This window comes from Trachurus japonicus, chromosome 9 (assembly GCF_045865225.1).
Source record: "Trachurus japonicus isolate A0001 chromosome 9, Traja_1.0".
Classification (NCBI taxonomy): domain Eukaryota; kingdom Metazoa; phylum Chordata; class Actinopteri; order Carangiformes; family Carangidae; genus Trachurus; species Trachurus japonicus.
The window spans coordinates 843,504-860,995 of record NC_140915.1 but is presented as its reverse complement, the minus strand read 5'-3'; the positions used below and the strand labels follow the sequence as shown (position 1 = coordinate 860,995).

At 45.3% G+C, this 17,492-nt stretch overlaps 2 protein-coding genes across 2 annotated transcripts in view; both read left to right on the top strand.

The window, feature by feature from the left end:
• LOC146980446 (NACHT, LRR and PYD domains-containing protein 3-like) overlaps positions 1–7,108 on the top strand; it is a 57,570-nt gene extending 50,462 nt beyond the window's left edge. Inside the window, exons 10-11 of the mRNA XM_085787955.1 lie at positions 6,358–6,401; positions 6,534–7,108. Of these exons, the coding sequence (XP_085644081.1) occupies positions 6,358–6,401; positions 6,534–7,108 (619 nt within the window). The remainder of the gene's footprint in view (positions 1–6,357; positions 6,402–6,533) is intronic.
• An 8,565-nt stretch (positions 7,109–15,673) lies between these two features.
• The window catches only part of LOC146980441 (protein NLRC3-like), a 140,337-nt gene continuing 138,518 nt past the window's right edge, over positions 15,674–17,492 (top strand). The window contains exons 1-3 of the mRNA XM_085787954.1: positions 15,674–15,708; positions 16,507–16,617; positions 17,281–17,400. Of these exons, the coding sequence (XP_085644080.1) occupies positions 17,330–17,400 (71 nt within the window). The 5' untranslated portion in view covers positions 15,674–15,708; positions 16,507–16,617; positions 17,281–17,329. The remainder of the gene's footprint in view (positions 15,709–16,506; positions 16,618–17,280; positions 17,401–17,492) is intronic.

Here is a 17,492-nt window from a genome sequence, read left to right as displayed (position 1 = left end):
ACAAATTTAGATTGCCTCCACTAAAGCAGAAATATGAATTAAACTGACTCAGAACTGTACACCTCTTCAACTACAGCTGAAATACACTTTTTAGAGTGCAGCCCTGGTGGGCTATTGTCCCCCTCCTACCTGGGAAACAGGAAGGAGACACAGCTCTAACTACACAGCACCGACAAGCACTGAGAGCCGCATGTTGCAGAGACGTTATAAGATTTAAAAAAAAAAAAAAAAAACCCGCAAATAATGAGCCGACGAAAAGGTGCAACTTGCCACTTTTTGTGGATGTATTATTTGGGGGGCTTTCAGGGATCTGGTGACGGTGGAGGATCCGGGACTGATTGACTGTGGGCCACCGCCAGTCTGATCAGGACCTGATCATCAGTCTGATCAGGACCTGATCATCAGTCTGATCAGGACCTGATCATCAGTCTGATCAGGACCTGATCATCAGTCTGATCAGGACCTGATCATCAGTCTGATCAGGACCTGATCATCAGTCTGATCAGGACCTGATCATCAGTCTGATCAGGACCTGATCACCAGTCTGATCAGGTCCTGATCATCAGTCTGATCACCAGTCTGATCAGGACCTGATCATCAGTCTGATCAGACTGGTGATCAGGTCCTGATCAGACTGATGATCAGGTCCTGATCATCAGTCTGATCAGGACCTGATCACCAGTCTGATCAGGTCCTGATCATCAGTCTGATCACCAGTCTGATCAGGACCTGATCACCAGTCTGATCAGGACCTGATCACCAGTCTGATCAGGACCTGATCACCAGTCTGATCAGACTGGTGATCAGGTCCTGATCAGACTGGTGATCAGACTGATGATCAGTCTGATCAGGACCTGATCATCAGTCTGATCAGGACCTGATCACCAGTCTGATCAGGACCTGATCATCAGTCTGATCAGACTGGTGATCAGGTCCTGATCAGACTGGTGATCAGGACCTGATCATCAGTCTGATCAGGACCTGATCATCATGTCCATGGCAGCGCAGCAGCTGCAGCTCTGCCCCGCTGTCTGTCACATGACTCTCCGTATCAGTGCAGTCTCGTTTACATTAAGCCGACATCAGGAGAATAATGAGACACGACGGTAAATTAATGAAAATAAAATTATGATAATGTACAGATATAAATATATTTGTTTCAAAACCTTGGGGGCAATTTTGGCCCCTGGATCATGATTTTTGGGGGCATGTTACCTTTATATTGTAAAGAAATTATTTAAATGTGACCATTAGTGCCTAATGTGATACATTATGGAAATTGCATCACTTATATGTATCCCATCTTTTGAAATAAGATTTACTGTACAACATTTGATGAATAAAACCAATGATCGTAGACTAGACTAGTCTGAAAATAGCATAGGCCTCTGTGCTGTAAGAAAAAGAAAAAAAATCGAGAATCGAATCGAATCGTGACCCTAAAATCGAAAATCAAATCGAATCGAGGATTTGGAGAATCGTGACACCCCTATTGGTAATCATGTTCAGAAACACTTTTTGTTATACTGGGTGAAATGGTCCTTCCATCCTGAGAGTAGTCAATACATTATCTATTCAGAGAAAGGAACAAAAACAATCGGACCTCTGTGGCAGCTGCAGGATAGACAAAACTCTGACCAATACATGCTTTTCGCTCCGAAAAGGAAAAACCGATCAGATGCCTTCATGTCTGGTTCTGCCTATGCCCAATCAAGCTGCCATCTCACTCTCTCGCGTGCGTGATCACAGTCTTCACCCAGGTCCACGTAAAGGTGAAGGCGTGGCTTCAGAGAGAAGTCTGAGGAAAGGGGCTGGGACTTTTGACTTTGTATTTTCAAAATGTGGCCAGATAGAACCGTTTTTCCAGAGTCTCCAACCCTCTCTGTCTGGTCAGATATTGATGATCAATAATCAGCTCAGTCTCTCTGAGATCCTGGTCTTGTCCTGATGAGATGTGTTGTTGTGTTGAGGAGACAGTCAATCACAGTGTGACATCCAGATGTCCTCACTGTCCAGAGGCCTGGAGCTGTCAATCAGAAGAGAGTGAGTGTAGTGAACAGTGTAATAATCAGTGTTTGTGGCTGAATGTGTGTGTGATCAAACAGCTGTTTTCAGACTGTGTGTGTGCTGACTCCAGATCAGATGAAGCCACAAAGTGGCTCCTTAATGAAAGTCTCCAGCAGCTGGAGCTTCACTTCCTGTCTGAGTCCATGTGCTCTGAGCTGAGCCTGCTTCTCTCTGCTCTACAGTTTCTCTGCTTCCTCTGGACTCTGACTTCAAGTCCAGTCAAAATGTGTGGACAGGTTTGATGGAGCTCAGGACTGGTCCTGAGGACGGCTGCTTTATTCCACATGATGTGACTGATCTCAGTGAGTCAGTGTGTTGCAGCTGATCTGTGTGAAGAGCAGAGAAGAACAGAGTCATTGATCATGATCCTGATCCGTCCTGTCACTGTGATCAGATGGTTTCTATTAGAGCTCCTTCATCCACTCACTGCTGCTGTGGCCATAGGCCTCATTTACGCTGGGAACGCTGGGGACATGTCCCCACCACTTTTTGTCAGGAACAATTTTGTCCCCACCACAAGGAGGCAGGTAGCAAAGGGAGCGTGCTTCATGCTCTCTCTGCACCGGTAAAACATCAACTCCACTCGTCTGTACTCGGTTTTCCACACACACACACAGGTCTGTCTCTAGCTCTGTATGTATAGATGTGTGTGTGTGTCTCGTGTGCAGACGCAACTGACAAACATTTATAGACGGACAAGCAACAACTTCATTACCGGTAATCATCATTTTATTTTGAAAATTGACCGGATTCTCTCGCCTTTTCTGTGCCCGACTTCCTGTCTGTTACGAGCTGTTCTATCCAGCTTGACAACGGCGCTCACGGCTCGCGTGAAAAATAGAACAGACGCCGAACTGAAGCGCGACAGCGGATTGTAGCCTACTGGATGAGACAGCATCCGATATATGCTTAATATGTTTGGGTGCAGGGGCGGATCTAGGTTCATGGGAGATCCGAGGCCTAGCCCAGAGGAAGGAAAGACAAAGATCTGCCTTCTTTTTTGTCTTTGACTGTGATAGGCCTACTGGAAATTTCAACATATCAACGTTAGGTAGACAAAAGCATTGTCCTGAAGGATCCACAAACAGGTGTTACATCATAAAAAGAATAAAATATAAAACATGATCATAAGCTACTCAAATAAAAATGAGTGCATGTAATCCTGATTGACATCAGCCTCCCTACCCACAGCATTACGCTTTTTTTAAAAAAAGGAAATAATCTGAATTTAAACTCAATTTGACTGACTTACATTTACAACTCACAAAAAGTTAGGGATATTTGATAAGAATATCCCTATAAAAAGTTCATGCTACAGTGATATTCTATCATGAGGCCTTTTAAGTAGAAGGATGCAATGGTCATTTCTTTATCTCAAACAAAAGCTAACAACAGTGGTGGCTATAGCACAACAAAAATCTCAATGTCTCAATAACTTTGTGTTTTCTTGGTCTCATGATGTCACCATGGTAACATGGTGGAGAGGAGAGAGAGAGAGAGAAGAGGACCGTCTACAAATTGCCATTGAACCAGAACATTACAACTGAATCACTAAATCAGATGGTGCTTGTGATTTTTGTACTGTAGTTAATCACCTTGTTAGAGAACAGCATGTTATTCAATAAGGACTGAAACATTGAACAATTGGACATGTGCATTCAAAAATTTAGAGAAGGTTAAATTAAGTTCACCTGTAAAGGTTATAGTGCATTTTAGGTGCATTCTGAAATTTAACCCAAAAGCCAAACATCCCTAACTTTTTGTGAGTACTACTGTATCTCATATAATGCATAGATCTATGTGATATGCAGCAGCCTGGCTCCATGCAGCAGCCTGGCTCCGTGCAGCGGCCTGGCTCCGTGCAGCGGCCTGGCTCCGTGCAGCGGCCTGGCGCCGTGCAGCGGCCTGGCTCCGTGCAGCGGCCCGGCTCCGTGCAGCGGCCCGGCTCCGTGCAGCGGCCTGGCGCCGTGCAGCGGCCTGGCTCCGTGCAGCGGCCCGGCTCCGTGCAGCGGCCCGGCTCCGTGCAGCAGCCTGGCGCCATGCAGCAGCCTGGCGCCATGCAGCAGCCTGGCTCCGTGCAGCGGCCCGGCTCCGTGCAGCGGCCCGGCTCCGTGCAGCGGCCCGGCTCCGTGCAGCGGCCCGGCTCCGTGCAGCGGCCCGGCTCCATACAGCAGCCTGGCTCCTTGCAGCAGCCTGGTGCCTGTCATAGTGGAGTCAGGCCTCATCTGACAGCTCAGTGTGATGTAGGCTATGACCAACGGCCTTTATGGGAGGCAGGCTTTTATCTGAGGGAAGCCTTTATTTCTAAATCCCTCCTTTTATTTTTACACATAGCGACCAAGCTCATCGTTCATTAGCTCATCTTCATCTTCTTCACGTGCTTTTCTCCTCGCTGCGCTGTCAGACCTGAGTCTCTGTCTCCGTTACGCTGTATCGCTTCAATCCCATTCAAGTCGCATTTTTACAGCGTGCGCTGCGGTCCGTCTTCTTCCATGAATCTATTATAATTAGGGCCGGGACTCGATTAAAAAAATTTATCGAATTAATTAGAGGCTTTGTAATTAATTAATCGCAATTAATCGCATTTTAATCGCATATAAAAAAATTTTTTTTTTTAAGTATATATTTTTTGGCTTTTTTTGCCTTTATTTGATAGACAGTCAGAGATAGACAGGAAAGGGGGAGGCAGAGAGAGGGGGAATGACATGCAGGATATGTCTGCCCGACGCGGGACTCGAACCGGGGACGCCTGCGTTGAGGACTGTAGCCTCCACATGGGGCGGCCGCTTTAACCACTGCGCCACGCACCACCCCAATCGCATATAAATATAAATATATTAAAAAAAATTGTAAAAAAATAATATATAGCCTATATATTTTTAATAAGTTCGATTAAAATGCGTTAATTTTTTTAACGCATTAATTTTTGTGTAATTAATTAATCGTAATTAACGTGTTAAAGTTCCGGCCCTAATTATAATACATCCATTGGGGCTCCGGACACAGAGCAGAGAGCCAGGTCCGACAGTGGAAAGCTGTCCCTCTCTGAAGCAGAGGACGAGGCAGCTTCTCTCCCCTCAGTCTTCACAGACGTCCACACAGGAGTTTTTTTTGTTTGTTTGTTTGTTTTTCTTGTATTTAGGGCCGGCCTTTTTTTTGTTTGTGTAATGATTGAATACCGGCCATTATTTGATGTAATGATGCGGTATGCTGTTATAAAGTAACTTCAGATCACATAATCACTGATAAGTCTGCGTCCCCCCCCCCCCCCTCTCAATAAACAGTTCTGACGTCCATGAGGCTGCACTTCAGACTGGTGCGGTCAGAGGAGGGAGACTGACATAAACTGCGTTGAGATTTTTTTTGCCCCTACTGTAAAACATCCGGGGCTTGAGCCCAAGTAGCCATCCCATAACCCCGCCCCTGTTCGGGTGCAAAGTCACTGTTAATGAAATCAACATCTAATTTGTCCCTTCACAATAAAGTTTGTAACGTGTCTGTTTGGAGCAGCTGCTGACAGTGACAGTTTCCTCATCACTAAACCTGAGCCACCATCCGATCCTCACTCACGTCGTGACGACGGGACAAAGTCTTTTGGACATATATTGTATATTCTGTGTTTTTCCTCTCTATAACCGTCCGGCGGAGAATTAAAAAAAACAAAACAAAATGCCCGTGAGTCCAGCCCCATCGGGTCCACGGTCCAGGCTTCCAAGGGGGGGGGGGGGTTGCATATGGTCATTGTCCCCACCACTTTTCAAAGTAAAGTGACGCCCTTGGCTGTGGCTCCTGTGGAAACCTGCTCACAGCCTCATTCTTCAGCTTCCTGGGGAGTTTTCTTCAGACAAACACAAGTTGTGTTCACACTCAGTGTTTCTCACTAAACTCTCTGTTTCACTGAGCTCTAACAAACGTGTCTTCACCTGTGCCTTTCCTGGTGCATTGTGGGATATCTGGGCTGGTCAGCTCCACCTGTTGTGTCTTCATCTTCTTTGCTGTGACGTGTGTTTGTGCAGCTTGAGAGTCAGAGAGTGAAAGTGTGTGTCTCACACTGCAGTGACATGACATGGAGAAAAGACATGATGAAGTGTTTCCTCCTGGTCTCCCCCTGCTCTGTATCATCACTAGATAAAGACTCCAGCTCCTTCTTCTCTGTGCTCAGTGTTCATCCAGACATACCAGCCTCCATGTGAACACAGTGATAAAACAGTGTGTGTGTGAGAGCCATGTAATGTCCATGTGTGCATGCTGACAGAGAAGGTGCTGCTCTGACCCCCCTCCTCCTTTCAGGGTGCAGCCTGCTGGAGCCCAATTCGGTCCGGGGAAGTGTAAGTGTGTTTTTACTTTGAGCAGCACATTCAACCATCTTCACACTGTCACATCACTGACCTCATGAGTCTTCATCAAACTGTCAATAACTGATCACATGATCAATAACTGCAGCTGTGTCTTGTTCTCTCCATCAGATTCCTGTCCACTCACAATCGACACAAACACAGTGAACACAAACATCAAACTGTCTGACAACAACAGGAAGGCAACATATGTGGAGGAGCATCAGTCATATCCTGATCATCCAGACAGATTTGACCAGTATCCTCAGCTGCTGTGTTCAACTGGTCTGACTGGTCGCTGCTACTGGGAGGTCGAGTGGAGAGGAAAGGTTTTTATATCAGTGAGTTACAGAGGAATCAGCAGGAAAGGAACCAGTAGAGACTGTGTGTTTGGAAGGAACGATCAGTCCTGGAGTCTGATCTGCTATGGTGGTGGTTACAGAGTCAGGCACAATAACATAGAGACACGTATCACCTCCTCCTCCTCCTCCTCCTCCTCCTCCTCCTCCTCCTCCTCCTCCTCCTCCTCCTCCTCCTCTGTCTCTAACAGAGTAGCAGTGTATGTGGACTGTCCTGCTGGCTCTCTGTCCTTCTACAGAGTCTCCTCTGACTCACTGATCCACCTCTACACCTTCAACACCACCTTCACTCAACCTCTGTATCCTGGGTTCTGGATCGGTTCTGGTTCCTGGTTGAGTCTGTGTTGAGTGCATCAGAGTCTCCTCCTGTCACAGAAACCTTCTCACTGTTGAACAGACAGTTCAGTCTCTACATGTCTGTCTCTGTCTCTGTCTCTGTCTCTCACTCACGTTTTCACATTCATGGATTAAACCAGTGGATGTTTTAAACTCTTCTCAGTGATTCTTGTAAACTTCTTCCTCTTCCTTTAAAGATGGAAGCGTCGATTATTACAGGACAAAAACCACGGTGACTTTTACTCAGCTGCTGATGAAGGACGAGGCCTAATATCACCAAGCTAAAAGTCTCTGAGCCGCCAGCGTCACTGAGGAGAAAAACACATTTTAAACACATTCACTGTTACTTTACAGGCTGTTTGTGAGCTGCTCACAGCTAAACACACACAACAAGAAACACAACTGGAAACAAACATCATGTTGTAGAGACACTGAATAGAATGAATTACATGTGATTTATTTTTCTTTGTGGTTTCACTGAATCAAATAAAACAATGTGAATCAGTTTTATATGTGATGGACATTTCCTGCTGATGTAGAGCAGCACAAAAACCATCACCGTTACACAGGAACTCCTCCACTGCCTCACACCACTCAGCAATGGGCTACAAAACCCAAAATGTGAGCTCCCAATGGCTGCGCGAATGGCCACAGATCTCGTGACAGTGTTGGAGAAAAAAAGAGATGACTCCACATACGACAATATATGGGGAAAAGCATGCTCGCTGGCTGAGCTTGTTGAAGTCATCCCATCACTGCCTCGCATCGCCAAAAAACAAGCTCACAGGTCTAACACACCTGCAGCCAACCCACAAGAATACTGGAAAAGGACAATTTTCTTGCCGTTCATTGACCACCTGACCACAGAAGTGAGAGACAGAGTATGCCTTGCACTGCCACGTCTTAAAGCCCAGTACCTTCTCCCCGACAAACTGCCACTGTTGACAGACAGTTTATGGATGGAGATAAAGGAGGAGTATGGTGCGTTGATGCCCAGTGTTGACACTGCAGACGTGGAGCTGAATCTATGGAGGCAACATAACAGGGCGAAGGATGACACACTGTCACCAGTGAGTGTGACATTCTCCAAGTTCTGAGACTAACTGCAGACTTCTATCCTGATGTGCATACTGTCATAAAGGTCCTAACAATGCCTGTGTCCACGGCCAGTGCTGAGCGTTCATTCAGCTGTTCACGTCGCTTGAAAACATACCTCCGGAACACCATGACAGACAAGAGACTGAGTGGACTCGCCCTGATGAACATTCACCATGATATTCCTATCGATTCTGAGGCCATTCTGCGGGAGTTCTACGTGACAGGGAGGCGTAGAATTTATATCAAATAGGTAGGAACATTATCAGCCTATAGAGCGTGTTTTGTGTGTTTTTACCATGTGTATGGTGCGCCGTCACCATGTGTTGCTGGGCTGTTTTGGCGCATCATCGTATGTTTTGCTGGGCTGTTTTTATCTGTGTTTCTGGTGCATGTCACCATAATGTGTTTCTGTGAAGTGACGCAATAAAGCCTTTTTTTTCCCTCCGACTTTTCCCGAGTGGTTGGATGAAGCTCCGACATGAGGTGGCGTGGCGTTCAATTTCACGTTTTCAAGCATAGATACTGACGAGATGGCGCCTTCTGCTTCTCAGCGTACGTCAACACGGCGGCCATCTTGGTCCGGGGTTTCTGACCATAGACATATAAACGTCTGACCAGCAGTCAGACCAGTCAGACCCTGTACAACATGTTTCACTGTATTTATGTGGGTGTCTGAGTATGTTTAATACATAAAAACAAAAATTATTTTAAAAAAATAAATTTTTTGTTGTTGTTGTTGTTGTATCATAAATATGTGTCTGACATTTATAATAAACCAAACAGCTTGAGAATGGGTTGAATATTCAGTGAGTTGTGGTGATGTTAATGGTTGATAGACCTCTGATGCAGGAAGTAGACACGGCTTCCCCCTGACCAAGATGGCGGCCGCATTGACGTATTCCACTCAATAGAGTTGCCTAGGAACGCAGCATCGCTATGGTTTTCAAGTAGGAGGTCGGGAAAGATTTCCAGTTCCGAGCTGTGTCCCAATTCAGGGGCTGCAGCCTCCGGAGGACCCAGCCTACGCGGTCTCCTCCTCCTCCTCATCATCATCCTCCTCCTCCTCCTCCTCCTCCTCCTCCTCCTCCTCCTCCTGCTGCTCACCCACTGCAGCACCTGGCCCTGGTGTGTCCTCAGGGATGGAGGCGATTAGGACAGGCGGCGCAATGGACGGCCGCTGTCCTAACACCTCGTCCATGAGGACAAACCAGGGCCAGGTGGCAGCAGTGGGCCTCCCGCCGACTCCCTGCCCTGTCCCTGGGTCTTTGCAATCCTAAGACAGAGGAAATCAATCACATGAATAACAGCAATTATCTGTAAAGTGTTTATTTAAAAAGTCTTGAAAAAGGAGTGCTTCACGGACTCAAAAAAAAAACCTGTTTGCAGTGCTCTTTGGAATGGGATTTATGTAGTGATAAAGAAACAAGGAAAACGAATGTTTAACTTCCTGATGAAGGCTTGATACCAAAACGCATTGAAGGACTGTGTTTTTAAGTTTATATGACCATGCCATGAGGTGCCTACATTCCTTTATCAAAGTATTTATTAACTTGGGTAAAACAAATGTAGTTTTCATATCATTATCCAAACCTGCATATACTTTTTTTTTTTTTTCAAGTTGTCCCACTTCTTTTTTGCCTGCTGGGGCTCCACCTTCCCCTCCAGGCCCATTTTTTCCAGGATTGTTCTAAACAAGAGAGAAGTATTGACAAAAGGTAAACACACAAGATCATATAAAAAATATGTAAAGATTCATCAGTGACTTCTTGTGGAGTTTTAGTAAAAAGCAACTGGACTTCTTCTCTTGCTTGAAGATGTTTCACCCCTCATCCAAGAGGCTTCTTCAGTTCTGAGACTAATGCCAGAAACCCAGGGATTTAAACCCAGAGTGGGTGGTCCTGTGATTGGTTTCTAGTGAAACCAAAGTCACATGACCACCCCCCCAAAACTGGGGGGGTGGTCATGTGACTAGGGGTCTGTAAGGGGTTTAAACTTCCTGGGGAGAGCTCCCAAGACAGCATTGTATGTGGCAGATAGATTGTGTCCTAGGCAACCGTCTCTGTTTAAAGAACAGTGACATCAGGACTGACACAAACTGGCTATTTATTTATGCTTTAACAGTTACCTCCATCCTAGTGTGGCCGTGTTTTTGGCCCCGGTGAAGAGTTTTATAAGTTTTATAAACTCCTCTGTCTGCTCCTTGCTCCCTACAACAAAACGACATGTAAAGCACATTTCCTGTTATGTCAACAGGTGAAATGATTGTATGATATTAACATTAATAATGATCCTAAGGTTAGCTCTGTATTCAATGCAAACGTTTACAGTTTTACAGCCTAGAAATACAGCGGGACTCACAACCCATCGTTAATTCAATTCAATTCAATTCAATTCAAAAAACTTTATTCATCCCCAAGGGGCAATTAAAAAGCACGCTGAGCAGTTCAGGTAGGATCACAATAAACAGCAAACACTCACACATACACACACGCGCACACACGCACACACACACAAGTATGAGATAAATACATAAATAATAAGTAATGCAACTTTAAAGTGCAGTGCATTCATGTCCTTCAGGCCAATCAAGTCCAGTCCAACCCTCCACACAACTTAGGAGGTGAGTGGTGGGTGGAGGGTGATGGGTGGTTGGGTGGGGCTGGGTTGAAGTGACTGGATGGGGATGGGCTGGGGGCATTGGGTGGGGCTGGGATTGGGTGGGGCTCCACACAGTTCTTGGGCCAGCGATGGCTGCGAGCTGAGCAGGAGGACAGCTCTGGGCACAAAGGTCGCCCTCCTTCTCTGAGTCCTGCAGCCCGGGCATCGGAGACGACGCCCAGAGGGGAGCCACTCAAATGTGGAGAAGAGGGGGTGAGATGGGTCCTGAAGGATCCTGCTGGCTTTCCTCAAGGTCTGTTGCTCACAGAGGGAGGAGAGAGGTCTTAGAGGAAGACCAATGATTCTGGAGCAGAGCTTGACAACACCAGACAGCCGGTTGACATGATCTGTCACACCAATCCACAAAGTCACTTAAAGACGACCTGTGGTGATGGGAGGAGCCAGACAGGAGGGACAGGAGGACCGTGTCGTCGGCAAACTTTCTAAAGACCCCGCTATTCCGAAAAGGCTTTTGGGGGAAACCCCCAGTGCGCAGTGCGCATTGATCCTTTTTTACTTTTTGAGGTCGAAACGGATCATGCGCATAATTAACTGCAAAACAAGCAAATAGTTCATATTAATGACATAATGTTCATTATGCTTCTAGCCTGTCTAGCCTCTACCTGGTCTTTTTACTAAACTTAACCAACTCCTTTCTTCATTGCCTAAACCTAACCAAAGCGTCAGCTGTGCAGGAGCGGCGGCTGCAGCAGCCTCGCGCCCGTGTGAGCTCAAGCCGGGTTCAGCTGCGCTCGAGCGGCGCGCGGGGGGGGAGTGTATTTCTTTTACTGTGTGGAGATCTCCAACAACGGAGTCGGGGAGAAAGCAAGTGGGACAGATCTGCCCAGTCCCTGAGCAGCACGTTTCACAGACAAGCCACAAAGCAGAATGTAAACAACGTCACGCGGTTCAGCACATTGGACAGCTGCGGGTGGGGGGAGGGTGTCTGAACAGCGGTGTTTCGAAGTGGGGGTATTTCGGAACAGCGGGATGTCGAAGTAGAGGGGTGTCGGATTGGAGAGCTGTCCCCGTTAAATGCAGAGGAAAAATCAGCAAACAGCAACCTGGCTGTTGTGTTCGGGGCTTCAAGATGCTTGTGTATGGTGTCTATGATAAAAGCTTTTGCGTCGTCCACCCCTCTCCTCGCCCGATATGCAAACTGGAGCGGATCCAGCTCAGAGTCCACTACTGTAACAATGTGATTTTTAACGACCCTCTCCAAGGCCTTCATTACAAGGGACGTCAGGGCGACAGGCCTGAGATCATTCGGCATCTTTACAGTTATATATCAGCTGCATTCAGCTTTGAGCACAGGCAAGGCAAGGCAAGGCAATTTTATTTGTATAGCCCGTTTTTACAAACAGTTTGTCTCAAAGGGCTTTACATCCCATCATAACAACATCCTCTGTCCTTAGACCCTCACATCCACTGAGGAAAAACTCCATGGAAACCCTTTTAACAGGGAAAAGTCGGAGAAACCTCAGGGTGAGCAACAGAGGAGGGATCCCTCACCCAGGACGGACAGACGTGCAATAGATGTTGTTACAGACAAGAAAACAGTTTACAGTTTGTCACAGAATGTGCGAAATATGGAAATGTTAGCAGGAGTTGATGAAGGCAGTCTCTGGTGAGGGGAGGGGGGGCGGGGGGGGGGGCAGGGAGAGCTGGCCAGCTCGATGGGAGGACTGGGTGGCAGACTGGTCCATGGGAAGGAAGGGGAGGCCGGTCTAACAGCAGGGGAAGGGGAGGGAGGGGGGCGATGCAGGCGGCGGCTGGTGCAGAGAGATGGAGCTCCGGTGGATCTGTGGAAACACAGAGAGAGTGAGAGACACCAAGGCCAAACTACAAAGTACAACAGAAAATGACAGTTCAAAAATATACTGAGGAGAGGAGAGGAGAGGAGAGGAGTGAACTGCAGTACACAACTTACATCACTAACTAATTAACCTGATGTGAGGTATACCTACAACACCTCCACAGTTACAATGGGATAGAAGTTACCATCCGAGCTTTAGGCTTTAACGTTAGCCTACTTTTAATAACGTTAACTGAGCTCCTCATATCAACAGGTTAGCCTTAAGCTACAACACGTAGCTGGTCCTACATTCCGGTGGCTACGTATTAGCATTATTAACTTCACGTATTTTAACAGTCAAATATGTTATAAGGCCCCTTGAACTTCTGGCGTTAAGCAAAAACTCGTTACTTACATTTAAATGTGTATTCGGCACTGCTGCCGCTGCCGCCGGTACCAGAGCTGCTGCCGTTAGTCGCCGCCATTGTTGTTGTGAACAGCGGGCCGCAAAGCATCTTGGGATATGGGAGGCCGCGAAGGATGGTAGCGGTGCATCCTCCGAATGCAGGGGAAAGGAGGACGCTGCAGGCTGCATCTGGAGGAGCCTTCGAATTTAAACGAATTGGGACAAGACAGCCTTCGCGCAGCGCTGTGACGTAATCGGCCTTCAAATGCAGCCTTCGAAGGATGCAGCCCCTGAATTGGGACACAGCTACTAGAGTTGAGCCGGATACTCGGCTGAAACGAGTATCCGGTACGGATAAAGCACTTTTGCCGAGTACGGATAATATACGAGTAATACGAGTCAATATCTGTGCTCGTAAAAAAAAAGAAGAAGATTGAATGAAAATCCTCATTGGATAGCTGACCGTGTCAGCTTTGTGTGATAGGCTACAGCCCCTCCCCTACACACATGCAGGTGTGTTGCTGTGTCAGAACAGCTGACAGCTCTGTCTCTCCCTCAGTCTCTCAGGTTGGCCGGTCTTTTCCTTTAACGTTTAGCTTTCTTCAGCTTCAGCTTTGTTATTACTTCAGTTACTTATTAACCAGAGTTATAGTTACTTATTAACCAGAGTTAATAAGTAAGTAACTGGGTTCGTTCAGACGTGGTGCCGACTCGCGTTGCGTCTCTGCCTGTCGGAGATTTTTTTTTTTTTTTTTTCACACACGCTCTCTCTCTCTCTCTCTCCCTCTCTCCGCCGTTCGTCGGAGTTAAACCGTCAGCTGGCTCTAACCAGTTTTTTTTTTGTGTTTGATACTTTTTTGCTGTATTTCATAAAAAATAGTAGTGGTATAAATTACAAATGAAGCTACACTCTCACCCCCCTCTCTCTCTCTCTCTCATGATCAGTGATACAGAATAATGAGTGATACACAGAAAGTAGCTGACACTCAGCTGTCTCTGTCTCTCTCTTACTCACTCACACACACACACACGGTGTGGAAATAAAATAAAAAATAAAAAATCACACTGATCATTAAAAAAATTTTTAAGTTAAAAAAAAAGAAAGTTATGTTGAGTATGAAAACTCTTGTTCATTACATTTTCCTTCATAATTGCAACCACTTGTTGTGTAAATAGTTTGTTTGCTATCGTGATCAAAACCGTTGATCTGAAGCTCAATGCTGATGCTGTCCTGGAAACAGTTTTCTAATCAGCAATAACTATAACAATTTCTGATCAACCCATGTCAATTGCATGCTTAAAATAACATACCGGTTAAAGCCCCGCCCATTTCAAGACAACCCGACCCACTCCGGGGTTAAACCCCGCCCACTTCCGGTTTAGGCCCCGCCCACTCCGAGTACAGATACAGATACAGATAATGCTGTACTCACTCATCCCTAACAGCTATCCGACTTCAAAGCGTTCAAAGAGACGCACCACGCCAGAATAACAAAAAAAAAGACGTTAAAGTAGGCTACATGAAATAAAAATAAATAATAATAATAATAAAAGAATAAATAACCAAAACCATTTACTACCTACACCGAGACAAACTTTCAAATTCATATTCAAAGTGTTTCACGCAGCGAAGTTGCCTCGTATGTGAACACCTGCACTCCCTCCACTCTTTTCCGTGTTTTCCCCGTGGATGGTTTAATAGGAACTTTTTTTAATGCAATGAAAATGATTTGATTTTGCCCACAACATGCTTTCAGACAAAAGCAGGGCACAAAAAACAGCAGTGAACAATGAGTCTGTACTTCACAGTTCTTCTACTGTGTAATATTTTAAAGTGGGAGAAATAAACAGCAGTAAAAACACCAGTCTCTCCACTCAGATTGTAGCGGCCCTTGGTTCCCCGAGAAAGGAGGCGGAGAGTTCCATACGGGTGCATGAGTTTATTGTTTATTATTATTATTAAGAAGAAAAAGTTAAACACATTACACTTCACATAGAATTTCCCCAACACAGATTCAAGAAGCACCCAACTTATCACTATAAAAAAAAGCAAACAAACAAAACTATATTTTATTAACCCATTACAATATTACTAAAACCTTATTTAAAGAATTAAAATATAATGTGAACGGCATCACCCCAAAACAAAAAATAAAACAAGACATCAAAAATAAAGAAACAGCCCAAAATTCTGATACACACCTTGTTCCACAAACCAAGGGAGCTAATAGAATGGAAGGTGCCAACTCTAACGTCTGTCTCCAAATAACAAAACAAGACCAAACTATAAGGAAAACTGCACCAACACAAAGATTACAAATAATTCTACAAAGAAAACTCACTCAAAAAGCCACGAACATGGTCCAAACAAAGCCAGCAGCACAAACACTGCGCCAGCCAGGGGAGAACAAAGGGAGGATGGTGGAGATGCACACAGGTGAGCGCACACACCCACAGGAAGAGCTGACAGGTGACAGAGGCCTCCTCCCTTTGATACCCCGCTCCCTTGACAAGAAAACTGACCACTAGATGGCAGTAATACACTGACCTTTACACAGATCATGTGACCTCCTCCCCTCCCCCCACTGCCTGTTCAAAGTTTACTTTCACTTTTGAGCCAGCGTCTTTCGTGGCAGTTCTTTTTCACCTGTTAAGGTAAGGTAAAAGTTAAAATGTTTGATCGCTGATCAATATGGGCTGTAACTGCCTATCACTAATTACAGACTGTTAGATGGCGTTTTCTCCATAACTTCCAGTGTTTTAAAATTCTTGTGTGAATGCGTATGTAGTAGGCTGTGTCTCCCAATATGTGTCCCCTGTGTTCCTTGTTTTTATCATGTAAAGCACTTTGAGCTGTCATGGGCATGAAAAGTGCCATACAAATAAAGCCTGATTGATTGATTGATCATCGATCAATACTGCGTATCACTAATCAATACCAATACTGCCTATCACAGATCAATACTGAACACCTTATGTTGTTATCAGGGTTTTCCTGAGACTTTACTGATGATTGATTTTCCAGTGTTGATCAATGTTCAGCAACAGGTTCTTCACAGTAACTGAGTACATTTAGTGCAGTACAGTTGTGAGGTATTTGTACTTTCCTTGAGTATTTCCTTGTTGAGCTACTTCCTGCTTGTACTGCAGCTCATGTACCTGACAGGTGAAGCTACTGGTCACTTTCCAGCTGCAGGTTGTAGATTAAAAACACTGTCTTTGTGTCCCCACCATTCATGTCTGTGATTACACACAGCAAACACTCTGGGTTATTGATTATTGGACACAAATCATCAATATTGTTCTGAAGAATTTTTTTAGAGCTGCAACAGTTTTACATTTTTCAAGCAGAAATGTTCAGTTTTTAGCCTCAAACACTGAAGAATTCCTTGTTTTCTTTGACTGTAAACTGAATGTTTTTGTCTCTTTGATTGTTGCTGTGGACAAAACAAGACGTGGCCTCAGACTGAGACGAACTTTGTTTCCTGAAATTTGATGGAGCAGACGATGAATGGATTGACAGAGACAATAAGTGAAGAGTCTTGTTCTCTCTCTGAATTTCCAGTGAGTGAAATGACTGAATGTTGTGATAATGAAGCTGTGAGGTGAAATAAGTTTACTACCTACACCGGGACAAACTTTGCATTCAAAGTGCTTCACGTAGCTAAGGTGCCTAACGTGTGAACACCTACAGCCCCTTACTCTTTTTCCTGTTTTCTCCGTGGATGGTTTAATAGGAACTCTTTTTTTAAAATGCAATGAAATGTATTTTATTTTGGCCACAACATGCTTTTAGACAAAAACAGGGCACAAAACAAAACAGCAGTGACCTTGTGCAATATAATCATACTAAAACCATGAGGCAGCTCATTACTGCTGCTTAGTGCCTACCCTCTACAATGCAGCCGTCTGGTCCAACGTAGAAACATGAGTCACAGTTCTTCTACTGTGTAATGTTTTAAATATTTAGGGTTCAGTGGGAGAAATAAACTGCAGCAAAAACACCAGTCTCTCCACTCAGATCTGCAGCTTCATGACGCCATCTAGTGGACTGATAGTAGAAGTACAGCAGCTGATGGCAGCTTCCTCTTCCTCACTGCTGTGTGACTGCATTCAGCTGACACTGATATGAAGCAGAGGAGAAGAGCCAATCAGTGGAGGAGCAGCTGGAGACATGATGGACATGTGAGCTGCTGTGCACATGAATGATGTGTGTTTCCTCTGCAGGTGAAGCTACAAAGTGTGTGTGAGCTGATGTGGATGTGAGCTCAGCAGCATGGATCAGTGTGAGGACAGAGAGGAGGGAGCCCCTCCCTCTAAAACCAAGAGCCAGACCACAGGTCAAAGGTCAGACTTTAAAACAGTCAGAAAGACTTTTCTCTCTAAAAGTCAGTTGTTGTGTTTATTAAAAAATTGAAGATATTTTTCATCAGTTTTTC